The 12,887-nt window shown below is 37.6% G+C and overlaps 3 protein-coding genes, 1 long non-coding RNA gene and 1 pseudogene across 12 annotated transcripts; 3 read left to right on the forward strand and 2 right to left on the reverse strand.

Annotated features, from left to right (window-relative positions):
* The window catches only part of LOC123474206, a 55,903-nt pseudogene extending 47,947 nt beyond the window's left edge, over positions 1 to 7,956 (reverse strand).
* LOC116917666 lies at positions 2,463 to 5,815 on the reverse strand. 3 transcript variants are annotated; one of them, XR_006648771.1, is made up of 6 exons: positions 5,392 to 5,815; positions 5,207 to 5,300; positions 4,753 to 5,135; positions 4,465 to 4,680; positions 4,111 to 4,321; positions 2,463 to 4,036 (listed from the first exon to the last, which is right to left on the reverse strand). XR_006648771.1 is itself a non-coding variant. In XM_045175982.1 (5 exons), exons 4-5 carry the CDS (start codon positions 4,594 to 4,596, stop codon positions 3,245 to 3,247), a joined length of 1,209 nt encoding a protein of 402 aa, XP_045031917.1. In that variant the 5' UTR covers positions 4,597 to 4,672; positions 4,753 to 5,135; positions 5,207 to 5,300; positions 5,392 to 5,815; the 3' UTR covers positions 2,463 to 3,244. The 3 variants fall into 3 exon arrangements, 2 of the variants coding, with proteins under 2 accessions (XP_045031917.1, XP_045031916.1); XM_045175982.1 differs by having other exon boundaries at positions 2,463 to 4,321; positions 4,465 to 4,672; XM_045175981.1 differs by having other exon boundaries at positions 2,463 to 4,321.
* On the forward strand, positions 6,058 to 7,790 carry LOC123474132. Its single transcript, XM_045175984.1, has 4 exons — positions 6,058 to 6,315; positions 6,425 to 6,815; positions 6,908 to 7,156; positions 7,225 to 7,790. Exons 2-4 carry the CDS (start codon positions 6,524 to 6,526, stop codon positions 7,371 to 7,373), a joined length of 690 nt encoding a protein of 229 aa, XP_045031919.1. The 5' UTR covers positions 6,058 to 6,315; positions 6,425 to 6,523; the 3' UTR covers positions 7,374 to 7,790.
* A 1,313-nt stretch (positions 7,957 to 9,269) lies between the features above and the next one.
* LOC123474245 lies at positions 9,270 to 11,328 on the forward strand. Of its 7 annotated transcripts, none has more exons than XR_006648852.1 (7): positions 9,290 to 9,402; positions 9,465 to 9,618; positions 9,677 to 9,768; positions 9,838 to 10,040; positions 10,103 to 10,610; positions 10,676 to 11,037; positions 11,150 to 11,328. It is a non-coding gene; the product is annotated as an uncharacterized LOC123474245 (long non-coding RNA). The 7 variants fall into 7 exon arrangements; XR_006648851.1 differs by having other exon boundaries at positions 10,103 to 10,255; positions 10,480 to 11,037; XR_006648849.1 differs by having other exon boundaries at positions 10,103 to 10,255; positions 10,591 to 11,037.
* Positions 11,329 to 12,068: 740 nt separating this feature from the next.
* On the forward strand, positions 12,069 to 12,845 carry LOC123474244. The gene has a single exon (XM_045176177.1). It carries the CDS (start codon positions 12,069 to 12,071, stop codon positions 12,768 to 12,770), a length of 702 nt encoding a protein of 233 aa, XP_045032112.1. The 3' UTR covers positions 12,771 to 12,845.
* Positions 12,846 to 12,887: the final 42 nt, after the last annotated feature.

Genomic DNA, 12,887 nt, shown 5'->3' on the forward strand with positions numbered 1-12,887 from the left:
ATTATTATTTTTTAAGTAATTTAATAAACAAAAAAAAACCACATATTGCTCGATGTAAATTTGTTTTAGATATGAATTTCTCGTTAGCAAACCACACTAATTCATCACCTCATCTAGAATCGAACATCGATCTCCAGCATCACATTCAGAAACGCTACACCTATGCCATAGACAACGACGTAAATATTCACAGGCAGCTGGAACATAAGCTAAATTGTTTCGGTAAGCAACATTACCAAGCCCAAGCCCTAAATTTCCAACTGTCGTTAAAAAAAACACACCACCTTGGGGGTTGAAAAAATGTCCTGACCTGTAACTTGCCTTAAAGCGTAATACCTTAAGGCATTTTTTTAGGTCTAGACATACCCAACCCTGCCCTGTCGAGTCCATCACCCCATCTACCCTCCCCCTTTAGAAAAAAACAAAAAACCCGCTACGCTGTACGCGGGTTTCCTGCACAAAAATCCAAACACCGATTTAATTTTTTAAAGCCACCTATTGGCGGGGTAAAGGGTTTTTTGTTTGTTTTTCTTTAAGAGGGAGGGTAGACGGGGTGATGGGCACATAGGGAAGGGTTGGGTAAGTCTAGACATTTTTTTTATGCCTTAAGGTATTACGCTTTAAGGCAAGTAACAGGTCGGGACATTTTTGCAACCCCCAGGGTGGTGTGTTTTTTGTAAACGACAGTTGGAAATGTTGGACTTAGGCTGTGTAATACTCCTTACCCAAATAAATTAGATAGCTGCCTGTGCACAATTATTTCTATATTGATGGCATATGTGTAGAGCCTCTGATTGCGACGCCGTAGATCAGAGTACGAATCCCAATAAGGAATTGAAAAATATTTAGTATCGTTATAATATTCTTCATTCGAATTTGCTGGAAATATTAATTTCTCTAGAACGAAGTAGATTATTATTTTTAAAATTATTTAATAAACAAAAAAAGAACATATTGCTCGATGAAAATTTGTTTTATATATAAACGAGAGTTTCTCATAAGTTACCCATATTAACTCATCACCTCATCTGGAATCGATCACTGATCTAAAGCATCACATTCAGAAACGCTACACCTACGCCATTGACAGCGACGTAAACATTCACAGGCAGCTGGAAGATAAGCTAAATTGATTCGGTAAGCAACATTACCAAGCCCAAGCCCTAAATTTCCAACTGTCGTTTTAAAAAACACACCACCCTGGGGGTTGCAAAAATGTCCCGACCTGTAACTTGCCTTAAAGCGTAATACCTTAAGGCACCTTTTTAAAATGTCTAGACTTACCCAACCCTACCCTGTCGTGTCCATCACCCCGTCTAAACCTCCCCCTTAAAGAAAAACAAACAAAAAACCCACTATCCCGCCAATAGGTGGCTCTAAAAAATTAAATCGGTGTTCGGATTTTTGTGCAGGATACTGTACAGCAGCTGTGTTATGATTCATGTCGTTTGAGAAAACACACATACTATGTGAAATGATTTTACCGTCTAAATTGATGTAGGCAATGAAAGTAGGCAATGTACATTGAGGTGGCAGGGAAAAAAAAGATGACTGCGTTGAATCCTGACTCAACATAGAATAGTTTTGGGAAAAATCCCCTTGCAAAAGGCATTGATTCAAAACAAGTTAGCTTTCAATTCACGACTACATCTTGATTGAGATTTGGCGATAAAATGATGACTTGTCAATTTGTCGATTTTGTACACCAATAATTTGACAAACTCAATACTAGGTAGTTCCAGGTTGTGCAACATAGTACGGTCTGTTGACTCCCATTTTTTGAATTTAATTATTGGATCATTTTGAACAGTTGTCATAAGATATTCAAGCAATGGATTCGTACCAGGGCAATCAACCCTAGTACGCGTTTGGAGAAATAAAGCGGTTTGGTTTTTTCAACCCAAAAACTACTCGGAAAAAAAGGGTAAAAATAGAGTGATTATAACTTTGCCTTTCACATGGTGTAACGGTTTGGTTTTCTCGTATACTACTAATTTTGACACGGTGTTTTCTACGGCAATACATGTTCAAATATTAGAGTAACAGTTTCTCAGATTTAACCTTTTATTTACCCAGTTCTTTAACGACAATTTCTGTTCAACTATTACAGTTTCAGTTTCCCAGGTTAAACCCCTTTTATACCAAGTCTATTTACGGCTATTTTTGTTCAACTATTATATTTGTAGTTCCTCAGATTTAACTCTGTTTATACCCAGCGTAATAACGGCAATTTCTATTCAAGTATTACAGTACAATTTTCTAAGATTCAACCCCTTTTATACCCAGTTCTTTAACGGCAATTTCTTTTCAAATATTACTCTTGCATTTTCTTTGATTTAGCCCGATTTATACCAAGTCGTTTAACCTTAAATTCTACTGAACTATTGAGTTGCAGTTTTTCACATATATTATTTCTTTTGATACACTTTTATATTATAAATTTTTTGTAAAACACCAGCATGGTCATTTTGAAAATTTGTTTATTAAATACTAGTTACCACGGAAAAATTTATAACGTATGTCTAACTGGTGTGACAACCCATTTAACAGATGAGAGAGACACTGTAATGTCCGGTAAACTACCATAATCAGACAATTTAAGCGGCATAGCATACATTTTACACATAATGCTATTCACATTCCATTCATCAACTGCATGATCCAATTTAGATACAACATGTGTTTTGAATTTATAAGATGGGTATGGTGTTGCAAATGCGTTTTCGACAGTTAGAAATCTGAAACCCACGATACTAAATATCTTGCTTCCTTTCGGATATTCAACTATATCAGTACACACCACAATTTTTCCATTTTTTAACATGCAAACATTAATTGGGAACATGTTGGACAAGGAAAATTCTGGGAATTTCATAACTTTATGGTGGTTGTCACTTTTGGCGTTACGAATGGAAAAGTTTAGAACTATTTTTCTATCGGACCGTTCTAGCTCTCGTTTTTTTACTTCCATTTTGAATTGCTGTCCCGTCTCTAATATTGTCCCGTCAGACGCGGTTTGTAATAAATATTTACTACGCCGAACAAGCTGGTTTCTATACTGTTCCAATGGCTTACTACCGGATCTTAGACTTCTGCGGAAAAAACGATAAAAATTTTCATACAAAATTGCGCTCTGGCATTCAACTCCACATTCAAAATTGTTCGCATCCTCTGGCAGATGTATAATAGCGTGAATGGTGGGTCGAACAGGATAACCAAAATCGATTATTTGTTGAACGTATAATTAAAAAACGCGCGTAGCTTCCAAAATATCTGCGGTTGGAACTGGCTTTGGATCAAACCCACCCAACAACAACATGCCATACTGCAATAGCATTATGTTTTCTAACTGGTTACCTTGAAGGATTCCAGAAAAAACAGGGAAAAGGTTGTACATTAGAAAATCCCGAAGCTCATGCATTTTATATTTCTCAATACAATTAGACAGAGAGCGAACATGTCTCTCGAATTCGGATGGTTTGCATTTTTCGAAAAGCTTCAATCTGGTATTAACAGCAGCTAAACTAGTACTATTCAATTTTCCTTCTGTTGTTAGTGAAACAATTCCAATTAACCTTCGCCTAAGGCACCCGGCATACATTGTGTGCATGGCATCTATGCTGAATCCGGAAACCACAGGAAAATTTATGTCAATAAAAGGAGACAGATCGTTCAGACCTAGAAGATGTTCATCTGAACAATCGTCACTTTTTACATACTTTAAGAAATCTTCATTCAGACGTCGTGGAGCATTCAGATCTCTCAGTTGCACGGTTTTTGACTCTTTTTTTTGGGAATTTTTGGGTCGGGGTAAAGCGCAACATACCCCGCGCTGGATGCATCGCTCGCAACACCAAAATCCAGTAGGGCCTTTTATAGTTTTTAAAAACGCTCGAAAAATCCAGTCAGCTACGGCACATCTTAGCGATACTGTAAATTCACGACCAGCTGTTTCCTTAGGATTGCGGTTGTCAGGGCATAGTCGGCTGAGCTCATTAAACAGATGACGTACGAGTGATTTCGCAGTTGGCTTTGTCTTGCCATGAGCAATACCAACAATTATAGGATACCGAGTTTTCAAAGTAGTAGAATAGGCAGAAGGTGACTCACTTATTGCGTGAACTGCAACCATTATTGGTATACATTCAGACTGTTCTGAATTGTGGAAAATCTGTACACCATCCAAGCTGAAATCGATTGTAAAGTGAGGGATTGCGCGTATGTTTGCTTCATTCAGCACTTCTGGAACGATATTTTCGGCTGACCGTAGTAGTGACTCTTTTGCCTTTCTAATTTGAAGGTCACTGTCAAAAGTCTCAATCTAGAAAAAAAATGTGAAAAAATGATAAGTTCGTAAATTAATAGTGGATTTAACTGACAAATCCAATAATTAGAAATAGTTAAAGACTGACATGAAAAAGCGTTTTAATACGGCAATTTCAAGACACAAAACATATTTTGCACCTTCTTCCTGATACTATCTGGTAAAAGTTCCGGTTTAGTCGCATAAATCGATGCATATTGAAGAAGGTTGGAGTGCTTGAAATATAGACCGGGTGAATCTCCTTTAAGAGCTGATTCAAGCCCAAAATGCATGTACTTCACGACATTTCCGTAGCCGTCATGCAAATCAACTGTGGCCGGCAGTGGGTTTTTTTTTTCGTCTTAAGGGCTGATTATCTTTTACGGGTGGAACAGTTTAATATTGAATGTTACGTAGAGCTATGTATTGAAAATTAAAGTTTGAGCTACCCGTCGAGGTTTCTTCCTGGACATTGTTTTCTTCATCCAAAGTAGCTTCCATGTCCGATGATAAACCGACAAAATCCCTCCCGTCTATATGCAGCAGTTGTTCTCCAGTACTCGGCAAACAGTAATAGTCCGGTAAAGGTTTGTGAAAGATTAACAGCCCGAGTAAATAGGTCATGTGACTCAGTTTCGTGTCTGTGTATACAGCATAATGTTGAAGTATTGTCTTAAGGCTGAGATTTTGGTCGGTCCAGCTATTGTTATCTGGACCCAAGAAAGCAACAGGTACTCCTCCTTCGTCTTCCACATCTTCTTCAGAATCAACTATTAAGGAAGGATGATTGCTTGTGGCATCTTTATCTGATTTGTGTCCGGTTGTTCTTGATCTGTATCCATGTCAGGATGAGAATTGTTGTTAATGCATATTTGTGTTGGTAGTACAGTCAGTATTGCATACCACACTGTTGAGGCTCTTCCATAATGGATGATGCATTATTTCCAAAAGCTTTGGGCTGGTTATTAGGCATGGAATCAATGTTACAGTTGGATGACTATAGGATGTGCATAAAATAACGAATTAGTTCAAGAACAATTCATAAATATCTGCAATCACTTTTAATAAATATGATTTCAATATAGTACCCTATATTGTGCCTCTTCGTTACTTGACAATAGTCTTGCAGCTGCTGAGCAATTTAGCAATGATGATTGGGAATTTTCAATACCAATATTGTTGCCAATATTTGGTAACGGTCGCTGCTTAAGACGGAAAAGCGTTATTAAACTTGGTGATGAGCTCTTTATCTTCTCCAACATTTCAAATGGAACCCCATTTACAATCCAGTCACTCAGGAAAGTGTCAGCTGCACTACGTAGTTTATTTTTATACTCTTCTGTCATGCTTGCTTTTTTTCTTCGACATGTTTTAAAATAAACACCCACGTGAAGGATCTGACTCACTTGTTGGTTCGTTAACTTATGCTTCATGATTTCACCGTAAAAATTCTTAATTGAAATCTACAAAGACGAGCAACGTGCGTGGGAGACGAGACGAAACTGATCCTAATTAGCAGACGGAAAACTGAAGAGATAGGGATCAGCGTTATCCTTAGTTGTCGAAAATTAACTTGGGATTTAATTTTTCAAGTATTTCTAAGAAACAATCTTTGGAATATGTAATGAACTTTTTTATTGATCAATATTATTAGACTATTTTTTATTATAAAAAAAAGTTTTTTTTTAAACACCAACTATATGGCAACGCTTAGCTGATGCATCGAGTCTGGGCTACCGGCCAAGCATCTTTAAAATTCGTCTGATTGCCACGCTTTGCACGCTTGTGCCCATGACGTTATCTTCATGAGGTTTCACACCAGTTAAGATACCAAAATTCAAGATTTACAAAATTTCAGTGACGTTATTTCCTTCTATTAAGTATTTTGGGTGGTTCACTTATACAAATATATATTGAATTCGTCTTCTCATGAAAAGTATGAGATGAAGAACCAACAAGCATCATCGTTGGTAGCAATCCAACATACTATTGATCTGGAAAAGGATGTTCAAGTAAGTCTGTTTTCAAAATTACCAGGATTTTTCCTTATTAATTATAATACATGTAAAGTTACTTTATGTTCCAAACGTGCTAAAATGATTTTTTTTTGTTCCATTACAGACCGATGGCAGGCCTTATGATACTTGGAAGGGAATCTTTCCGTCATTGCTACTGGATTAAGAGAGCAGCAATGTTTCAGCTACAGAAACCAACAATAATATGGGTAAAATTTGCGAGCAGGATTCTTCGAACATGCTAGACTTGAAGTATTATTGTGTTGCCACACTTGAGTACGATTGGTTACTCAAAGCCATGAGAAATGTATGGTCTGTCGTCCCTGTTACATGGCTTTCTTCCAAAAAAGAATTTCTGGTTTATCCAAACCCCACGTACAAAGCTGGAGGAAAGCTTCCATGTGATTGGAAACCCAAGATTTACAAACGACATGCTCATCCTCAAACATCATGGCTCGAATATGACATAGTTGCAATTCTCAATTTGGACAAGCCTGGTAATTATGTGCTACAAATTATAGCCAATATTGTATTATTATTGGTAAGATACATTAAGCTAATTTTTCTAACTTTCCAATTAATTATACAGTCAGACATGCAATCGCTTTTAAAGCAGCAAAGGCAGCTGCAAATGGATCGTCACAAGTAGCAAATATTTTACAATCTGATTCCGAAAAGTCATTTGGACGAAATAAACGCGCTCCTAAGCCGACAAAAGTATTTGATCCCAGTCAGCCAACCAATGGACAAGAAAAGAATTTAATGGAAGATGACGAACAACGTGTCAGCAAGAACACTAGAAAACTGCTGGAAGCAACAAATGGAACAGCTGCTGATGGTATGTAACAATGTTATAAGTCAGTCTGCGCTAGATTTCAGTGCATAAATATTCCCACTGTATTTCAGCACAACATACCGAACTTGGTCAAGGATCAAATACAACCAATGAAGTACCAATGGCAATCCAAGAATATACCAATTCTCTGGCCAATCCGGCCATAATTCAACGAGGCTTGAATTTGGAACAAACTAACGACAACGCAGATGATATGTGATCACTTAAGCATTTCAGAAGACCTACCCTGATTTCTTACATAGTTTTTGACAACAGTAGCTCTCATTTTTAACCATGTTTCTTTGATGGATTGTTGTCTTTCCTGCCATCTTCTGGAAGGCTGATCACCAGGAATGTTTTCGATATTGACTGTGACTCGCATGATTGCATCCTCTCTCATTTGAGCAATGACTGATTGTATTCTCTCGTATTCTGATTAAAAACAATAGTTTCATTATTTCCTTCAAATAAATGTAATTTGTTCAAGTTAATTACCTTCAATATTAGCTGTGACAATTCCATCATTACTTGTTGACTGTGTCTGTGCGATGTGATGCACATGATGATCTTCCGTATCTGAAAAAAGCGTTTGAAGTTGACACAGCACTAGAAATACATGAAGTATTCGCACTTGTAATTGAACGTGATCTGATTCTTTTAGTTTTTACAGTAAAGTTATCAAAAGAACGCCCTAATGATGTTGTTGTTCTGCCTTTGTTCCTGTATTTGTCTCGTCTTCTTTTCAGTAGTTCCTGGTGATTTTCATTTTCAATTGAGTCAACTAGTTCTTTGATGCGTTTCATTTTAACAAAGGAATTTAGTTTAAGATCGCAATACGTTTAGCAAAAATTTTATTTTGAAACACGTCAAAGGAACAACCACAGATTAATCACTAAAGCATAAACTAAACAGCAGTCCTAATCATCTATTAATATTACCTCTAGTCACGTGATGATTCTAGCCAATCAGAGAATGGTAAATGCCCTAAGGCTGTTCAAGATGTATTGAACGTTCATCGGAGGCCAAGTTGACTGTATTTCATATTCATTTATGTTGCTGCTTCATATCTGCGCAGTTGTCATTATAGTGTAGGGAACTTACCCTTAAAAAAAATTGAAAAATTCATTCTTAATTCTTCTATTTTGATATTGTAATTGGTTTAGAGTAAATATCTTGCATAGTTTAATTTAATTTATTTTTATTTATTGGCTTGTATTCAGAACTGCCGTTCCATCACGAAATTGCGATCGATGATCTCGATCTCGATCCTACCCCAATTTGGGATCGAAGAATCCAAATCGATCGGTTATTTTTTATTTGATCAATCGATCGGGGAAATCGATCTTCTCGATCATTTTTTTAAGATTGTATTTCCTGTGTGCTGCATCACACAGACGATAGTGAGCGGCAAATTTTACCTCATTTTTTGTACTACTCCTTTGAGTAAGCTGATGCCAAGTAAGCATTGAAACAGTCAAAAAAATTTTGTTTTAACTCCGATTTCTTATTTTCTTGCATTAATACATTGCATTTGAAGTGGTTTATGTAGCTCGTTTTATGAAAAATTGATTAATGTTCTGTAAGATTTGTGATCTCGGTTTAATCATGTATATCAAAGAATATCCAACTAATTCAGGTCTATAGTTGAACTAACATCAACTGTCGAGCTGATTTCAATGGTTTTCATTTGCTGGTCTGTGTTATCCCACCCGGTTGGAGGGCTAACATCAGACTAGCTGAATTGACTAATGTCTGATGATTGACTGGAATCATTTTGTTCCATCGCTTCTTCATCCTTTATTTCATTGGGTCTTGCATCCATAGGAGTAGAAGTCTCTATTAGGATACACGGTACAATGAAGTCACCCTGAATACACTATAAAAATATACTATTATATAAAATAAATTTTAATTTCAATACCTACCTGTAAATGGGTTGTCGGCCTTTTAATTTGCTCTGGTGGTTGTTGTTCATTAGTCTTAGACATCTTCCTTATTGATCTATAAATGGAATAATACATTTAGAAATTAATTTATCATATTGAATAGGAAGGATTTCGTTATATAAAGGTTTCGCGGGTATTAAAGTAATTCAGTAAATTATAAGAAAAAATTAGGTTGGCAACGCTGGAGTGGAAACATAGGCAGCCATTAATGATAACCACCGGTAGACGCCCATTTTTATCAGTGACGTTCTAGAATCAAGTGTGTCATGTCGTTATTTTTTCCCTAAAAGAATCCAAGGACAGGTATATATAAAATTTAAGTCAAGTTATCGACAAGTCAGGCATGAAAATCAAACCAAATTTAGTATTTTAATTTTATAGGCATTTATCTATGATGTTGTGAACAATCTTGGATCCATGGCAGCTCGATTTATTTTTCTCCCAACTCAGGAGAGCAGCTATTTTTATTTTGCCCAATTGTTAAACAGACACATCCCAATTGAGCAGCAGCCACGCCAAGTAATCGAACAAGTTGCTTGAATTCTGTGCAGACTTTTAAGAGCTCTTAGCCTTATAGGTTCCATTATTGTTGCCTTTTGACAATACAATCAAGACAATGTAATCTGACTGGATGGATGTAGGAAGAAACCGGATGCATGTTTTGTTATGGTATTCCATAAGAGCCCTGGCTATGACACTGCGTTCCTCCAATGCTAAATATTTTGGTTTTACGAACAGGGTTTTATGAACTTGATGGAAATGAAAGCTTACTAAAGGGTGCAGAAATGACGTAAGGAATAAGAGCATTCTGCCAACGGTAATTACGACCGATGATTTCATTTCGAAGTTCTTTGATCGACTGGATCCCGGAAATATCGCCTTTAAACATATCGGTTGCGTAACGAGGTGCTACTTAATTCGAACTGAAGAATCATCCACAGGTAATGGCTTATTGATTTTATAAAGTGATTGCCAAATACACTGTCTAATTTATTTTCCTCAGCTTGTGGTTTATTAATGACCAATATTAGAATTTGTGATCAAAGCCGTTGTGTGGAATGATACCTACCATGCTTGAAGATGAATATGACGATAGACGGATGCGGTTAACATGAAACATCTATCAATACATACTACATCTTCCTCGGCACTTGGGGTGAGTATTTAATGTTAACGCCAGATGTTCGTCTTCCCGTGCGTGGTCAAAGGCCCGACGGGTGACCGAAGGCCCCAACATCCCTCACAAAATCCTTCCTTAAGTCCACCTTTTTACCCAATCCCGTGAGTTTAACCAAGTACAAAGTAAAGTTAAGAGTAAATTAATATTATTAGAAAAAAGGGTAGTTACATTACACACCATTTAAAACATTATTACATTAGATTCTTCAAAAAAGGAAAATGAACAATGGCGGGGTAATTTGGGAAGTGGAGTTCTAGCCAATCTCTTGTTGATTTTCTCCGTCGGAATGATTCTTGTGTATCTCTTTTTAGGAGTGGACGCTGTTGAGCAGGTTTCTATTGGTGATGGCTTCGGGATTGTCTGAGCCTTGATTTCTTTATTGATTCTCTCCAATAGGGTCTGTGGTCTTGGGGGTATTGCTTTTGACGGCCCGGGTTGAGGTTCTGGTGGATTTCTAACTGCTGGCTTTTGTGTTGCTTTTGCCCGTGCTTGCTCTCGGATCCGGATTTTTTCCTTTTCTCTCCGGATTTGGGAGGCCTCCAGTATTAACTTTGCTTTTAACTCAGCCTCTTGAGTTGCTTTTTGGACTGCGGCAATTACTGCCGCGTGTGAGGCTCGAACCCTCTATAGTGCGTCCAGCTGCGTTTTCTCCTTGTTGCTCAGCAACGGCGCGGTGTTCATGGATTCCGGCACCGGCCTCGAACATGGACTACTACATCTAGAGGACGAGACTCTTCGAGGTTTCCTATGTCGGCCATGTAATTTTTTTTACATCAGCAGTGAAAAAAGCACAAAAAATTATTAGTTGACTTAATAAATGTTCCTATACTTTACGTTTACGTTTTTTAGATATTTGTAATTTCCTTACAGGAGAAAGGGAAGAAAGTCTGTTTCACCGGTGCTACCTAGCGGCCAAGTTCCAGAAGCTCTTACAACTAAACGTCTGCGACCGGCAAAATTTGAAACATTTTTTGAAAATCTTTCGTCTCTGTTTTCAACCTATTTACATAATTTTCTAACGTTGGGAAACATACATATAAAAAACAGTTTTTCTTTTCATTTTTTTTTCCTTTTTCTGACGGAAATGTTTCCTTGCGCTATGGTCAACTTGCTCACCCCCCCTTTATAACTAAAGGTCAGTTAATAAGTAAAGACAAAGAAAAATCAGAAGTACAGTACAGACATGGAATAGGTCATTTAGTCTCTTTGTATTCATGGCTCCGTCCAGATGTATAGTGAACGGATGTAATTCCGTGCGTGGGAAAAGCGATGCCAAAGCAACTAACCATGCTCATTTTTATGCAATGCCTTTCGACGACGAACGAAGGAAAGTGTGGTTGAGTGTGATTGAAAACTGTAATGGATTACGACCTGTTAGAAAACCATGCAATTTAAAAAACGCTACTGTGTGCGAAAAACATTTCAGTGAGGACAGCTTCCACCCAACTGTACTAGCTGGAGCAAAAAAACTACTACCGAATGCGGTTCCATCAATATTTTTTGGCTCTATGGAAGTAGCAGCCAAAGAACCTACTATTCCTTCAGATGAAGCTGATTTATCCGATCAGCCTCCACGAAAAAAACAACGGATAAACTATGTGATAACAAACCAGCTAGTTAGCGGTGCAACAAATGAAGGTTTCTAATTTCAAATTTATGAAATATTATCGCATTATATCTACAATTTACACATTGCGTTGATTTAGATGATTTACATCACTTACTATCAGAATCTGCTAATAGTAACAGTGATGGGAAGCTCGACGTTCCGGTTGTGGCTCCAAGTAGTATGGGTGTCTGTGACGAGATGATACACAGTGCAGCTACGTCTGGGCCACCATCGGATGTTGACTGCGAGTCCAGCAGGTCGGAGAGCTTTGATTCTGATTCCGAATATGACGTGAGTGATTCCGAAAATGACGTGTTTGAATCCCATTCCGAATGTGACGTGAGTGATTCCGATCCCGATTATGACGTGAGTGATGTGGATTACGATTCGGCAGTTAATGAACCGGGCAACTCAGACACGGACGTTGGACTGCTACGACCAGTATATCCTACAGAAAATGAAATTGAAAAGCATAAACATATTTTACGTTTACAGCAGCGTCTTCTTAGACTGAAGAGAAAAAATCACAAGTTGGAAAATGAAGTCAGGGAATTGAAAAGTACCATTACAGGGGTGAATATCGCCGAGATATATATGTTAAAACAAATAAAAGTGGATTCCACAGAAGATACATGGAGCGCTTTCTTGTTGAACCAGATTAACAACAAAATGAAGAAGCATAAGAATGGAAACAGGTGGAATCAAGAAGTGATCCGACGCTGCATAATTTGGCAAGCAAGAAGTCCGGGATCCTATAAATTAATCAGAAAATCAGGAATGTTGAACTTACCGTGTGAAAAACACTCCGGAGCTACCTCGGATCATCATCCATGGACTTTGGCATCACAGATCTTATCAAGGAGGCATTTCGTGCAAAATTGATAGAACTTGGAAATGGATGTGGCGTTAAGGTTAACGTCGCCGTTGACGAGTCGCAATAAAACCCTGTGAAAGTTACATGAAAAATTTCGATAAATATGTTGGACATGTCGACATGGC

This window comes from Daphnia magna, linkage group LG7 (genome assembly GCF_020631705.1).
Source record: "Daphnia magna isolate NIES linkage group LG7, ASM2063170v1.1, whole genome shotgun sequence".
Classification (NCBI taxonomy): domain Eukaryota; kingdom Metazoa; phylum Arthropoda; class Branchiopoda; order Diplostraca; family Daphniidae; genus Daphnia; species Daphnia magna.

What these genes read in the sequence shown, in the direction of transcription:
- LOC116917666 (XM_045175982.1), bottom strand. Translation starts at nt 4,596, where the DNA reads ATGCATTTTGGGCTTGAATCAGCTCTTAAAGGAGATTCACCCGGTCTA. An exon ending in CAGATAGTATCAGGAAGAAG is followed by an intron (nt 4,322 to 4,464) that starts GTGCAAAATATG and finishes TTTTTTTTCTAG; the next exon opens with ATTGAGACTTTTGACAGTGA.
- LOC123474132 (XM_045175984.1), top strand. Translation starts at nt 6,524, where the DNA reads ATGGGTAAAATTTGCGAGCAGGATTCTTCGAACATGCTAGACTTGAAG. An exon ending in TCTCAATTTGGACAAGCCTG is followed by an intron (nt 6,816 to 6,907) that starts GTAATTATGTGC and finishes TTAATTATACAG; the next exon opens with TCAGACATGCAATCGCTTTT. An exon ending in AAATGGAACAGCTGCTGATG is followed by an intron (nt 7,157 to 7,224) that starts GTATGTAACAAT and finishes ACTGTATTTCAG; the next exon opens with CACAACATACCGAACTTGGT.
- LOC123474244 (XM_045176177.1), top strand. Translation starts at nt 12,069, where the DNA reads ATGGGTGTCTGTGACGAGATGATACACAGTGCAGCTACGTCTGGGCCA.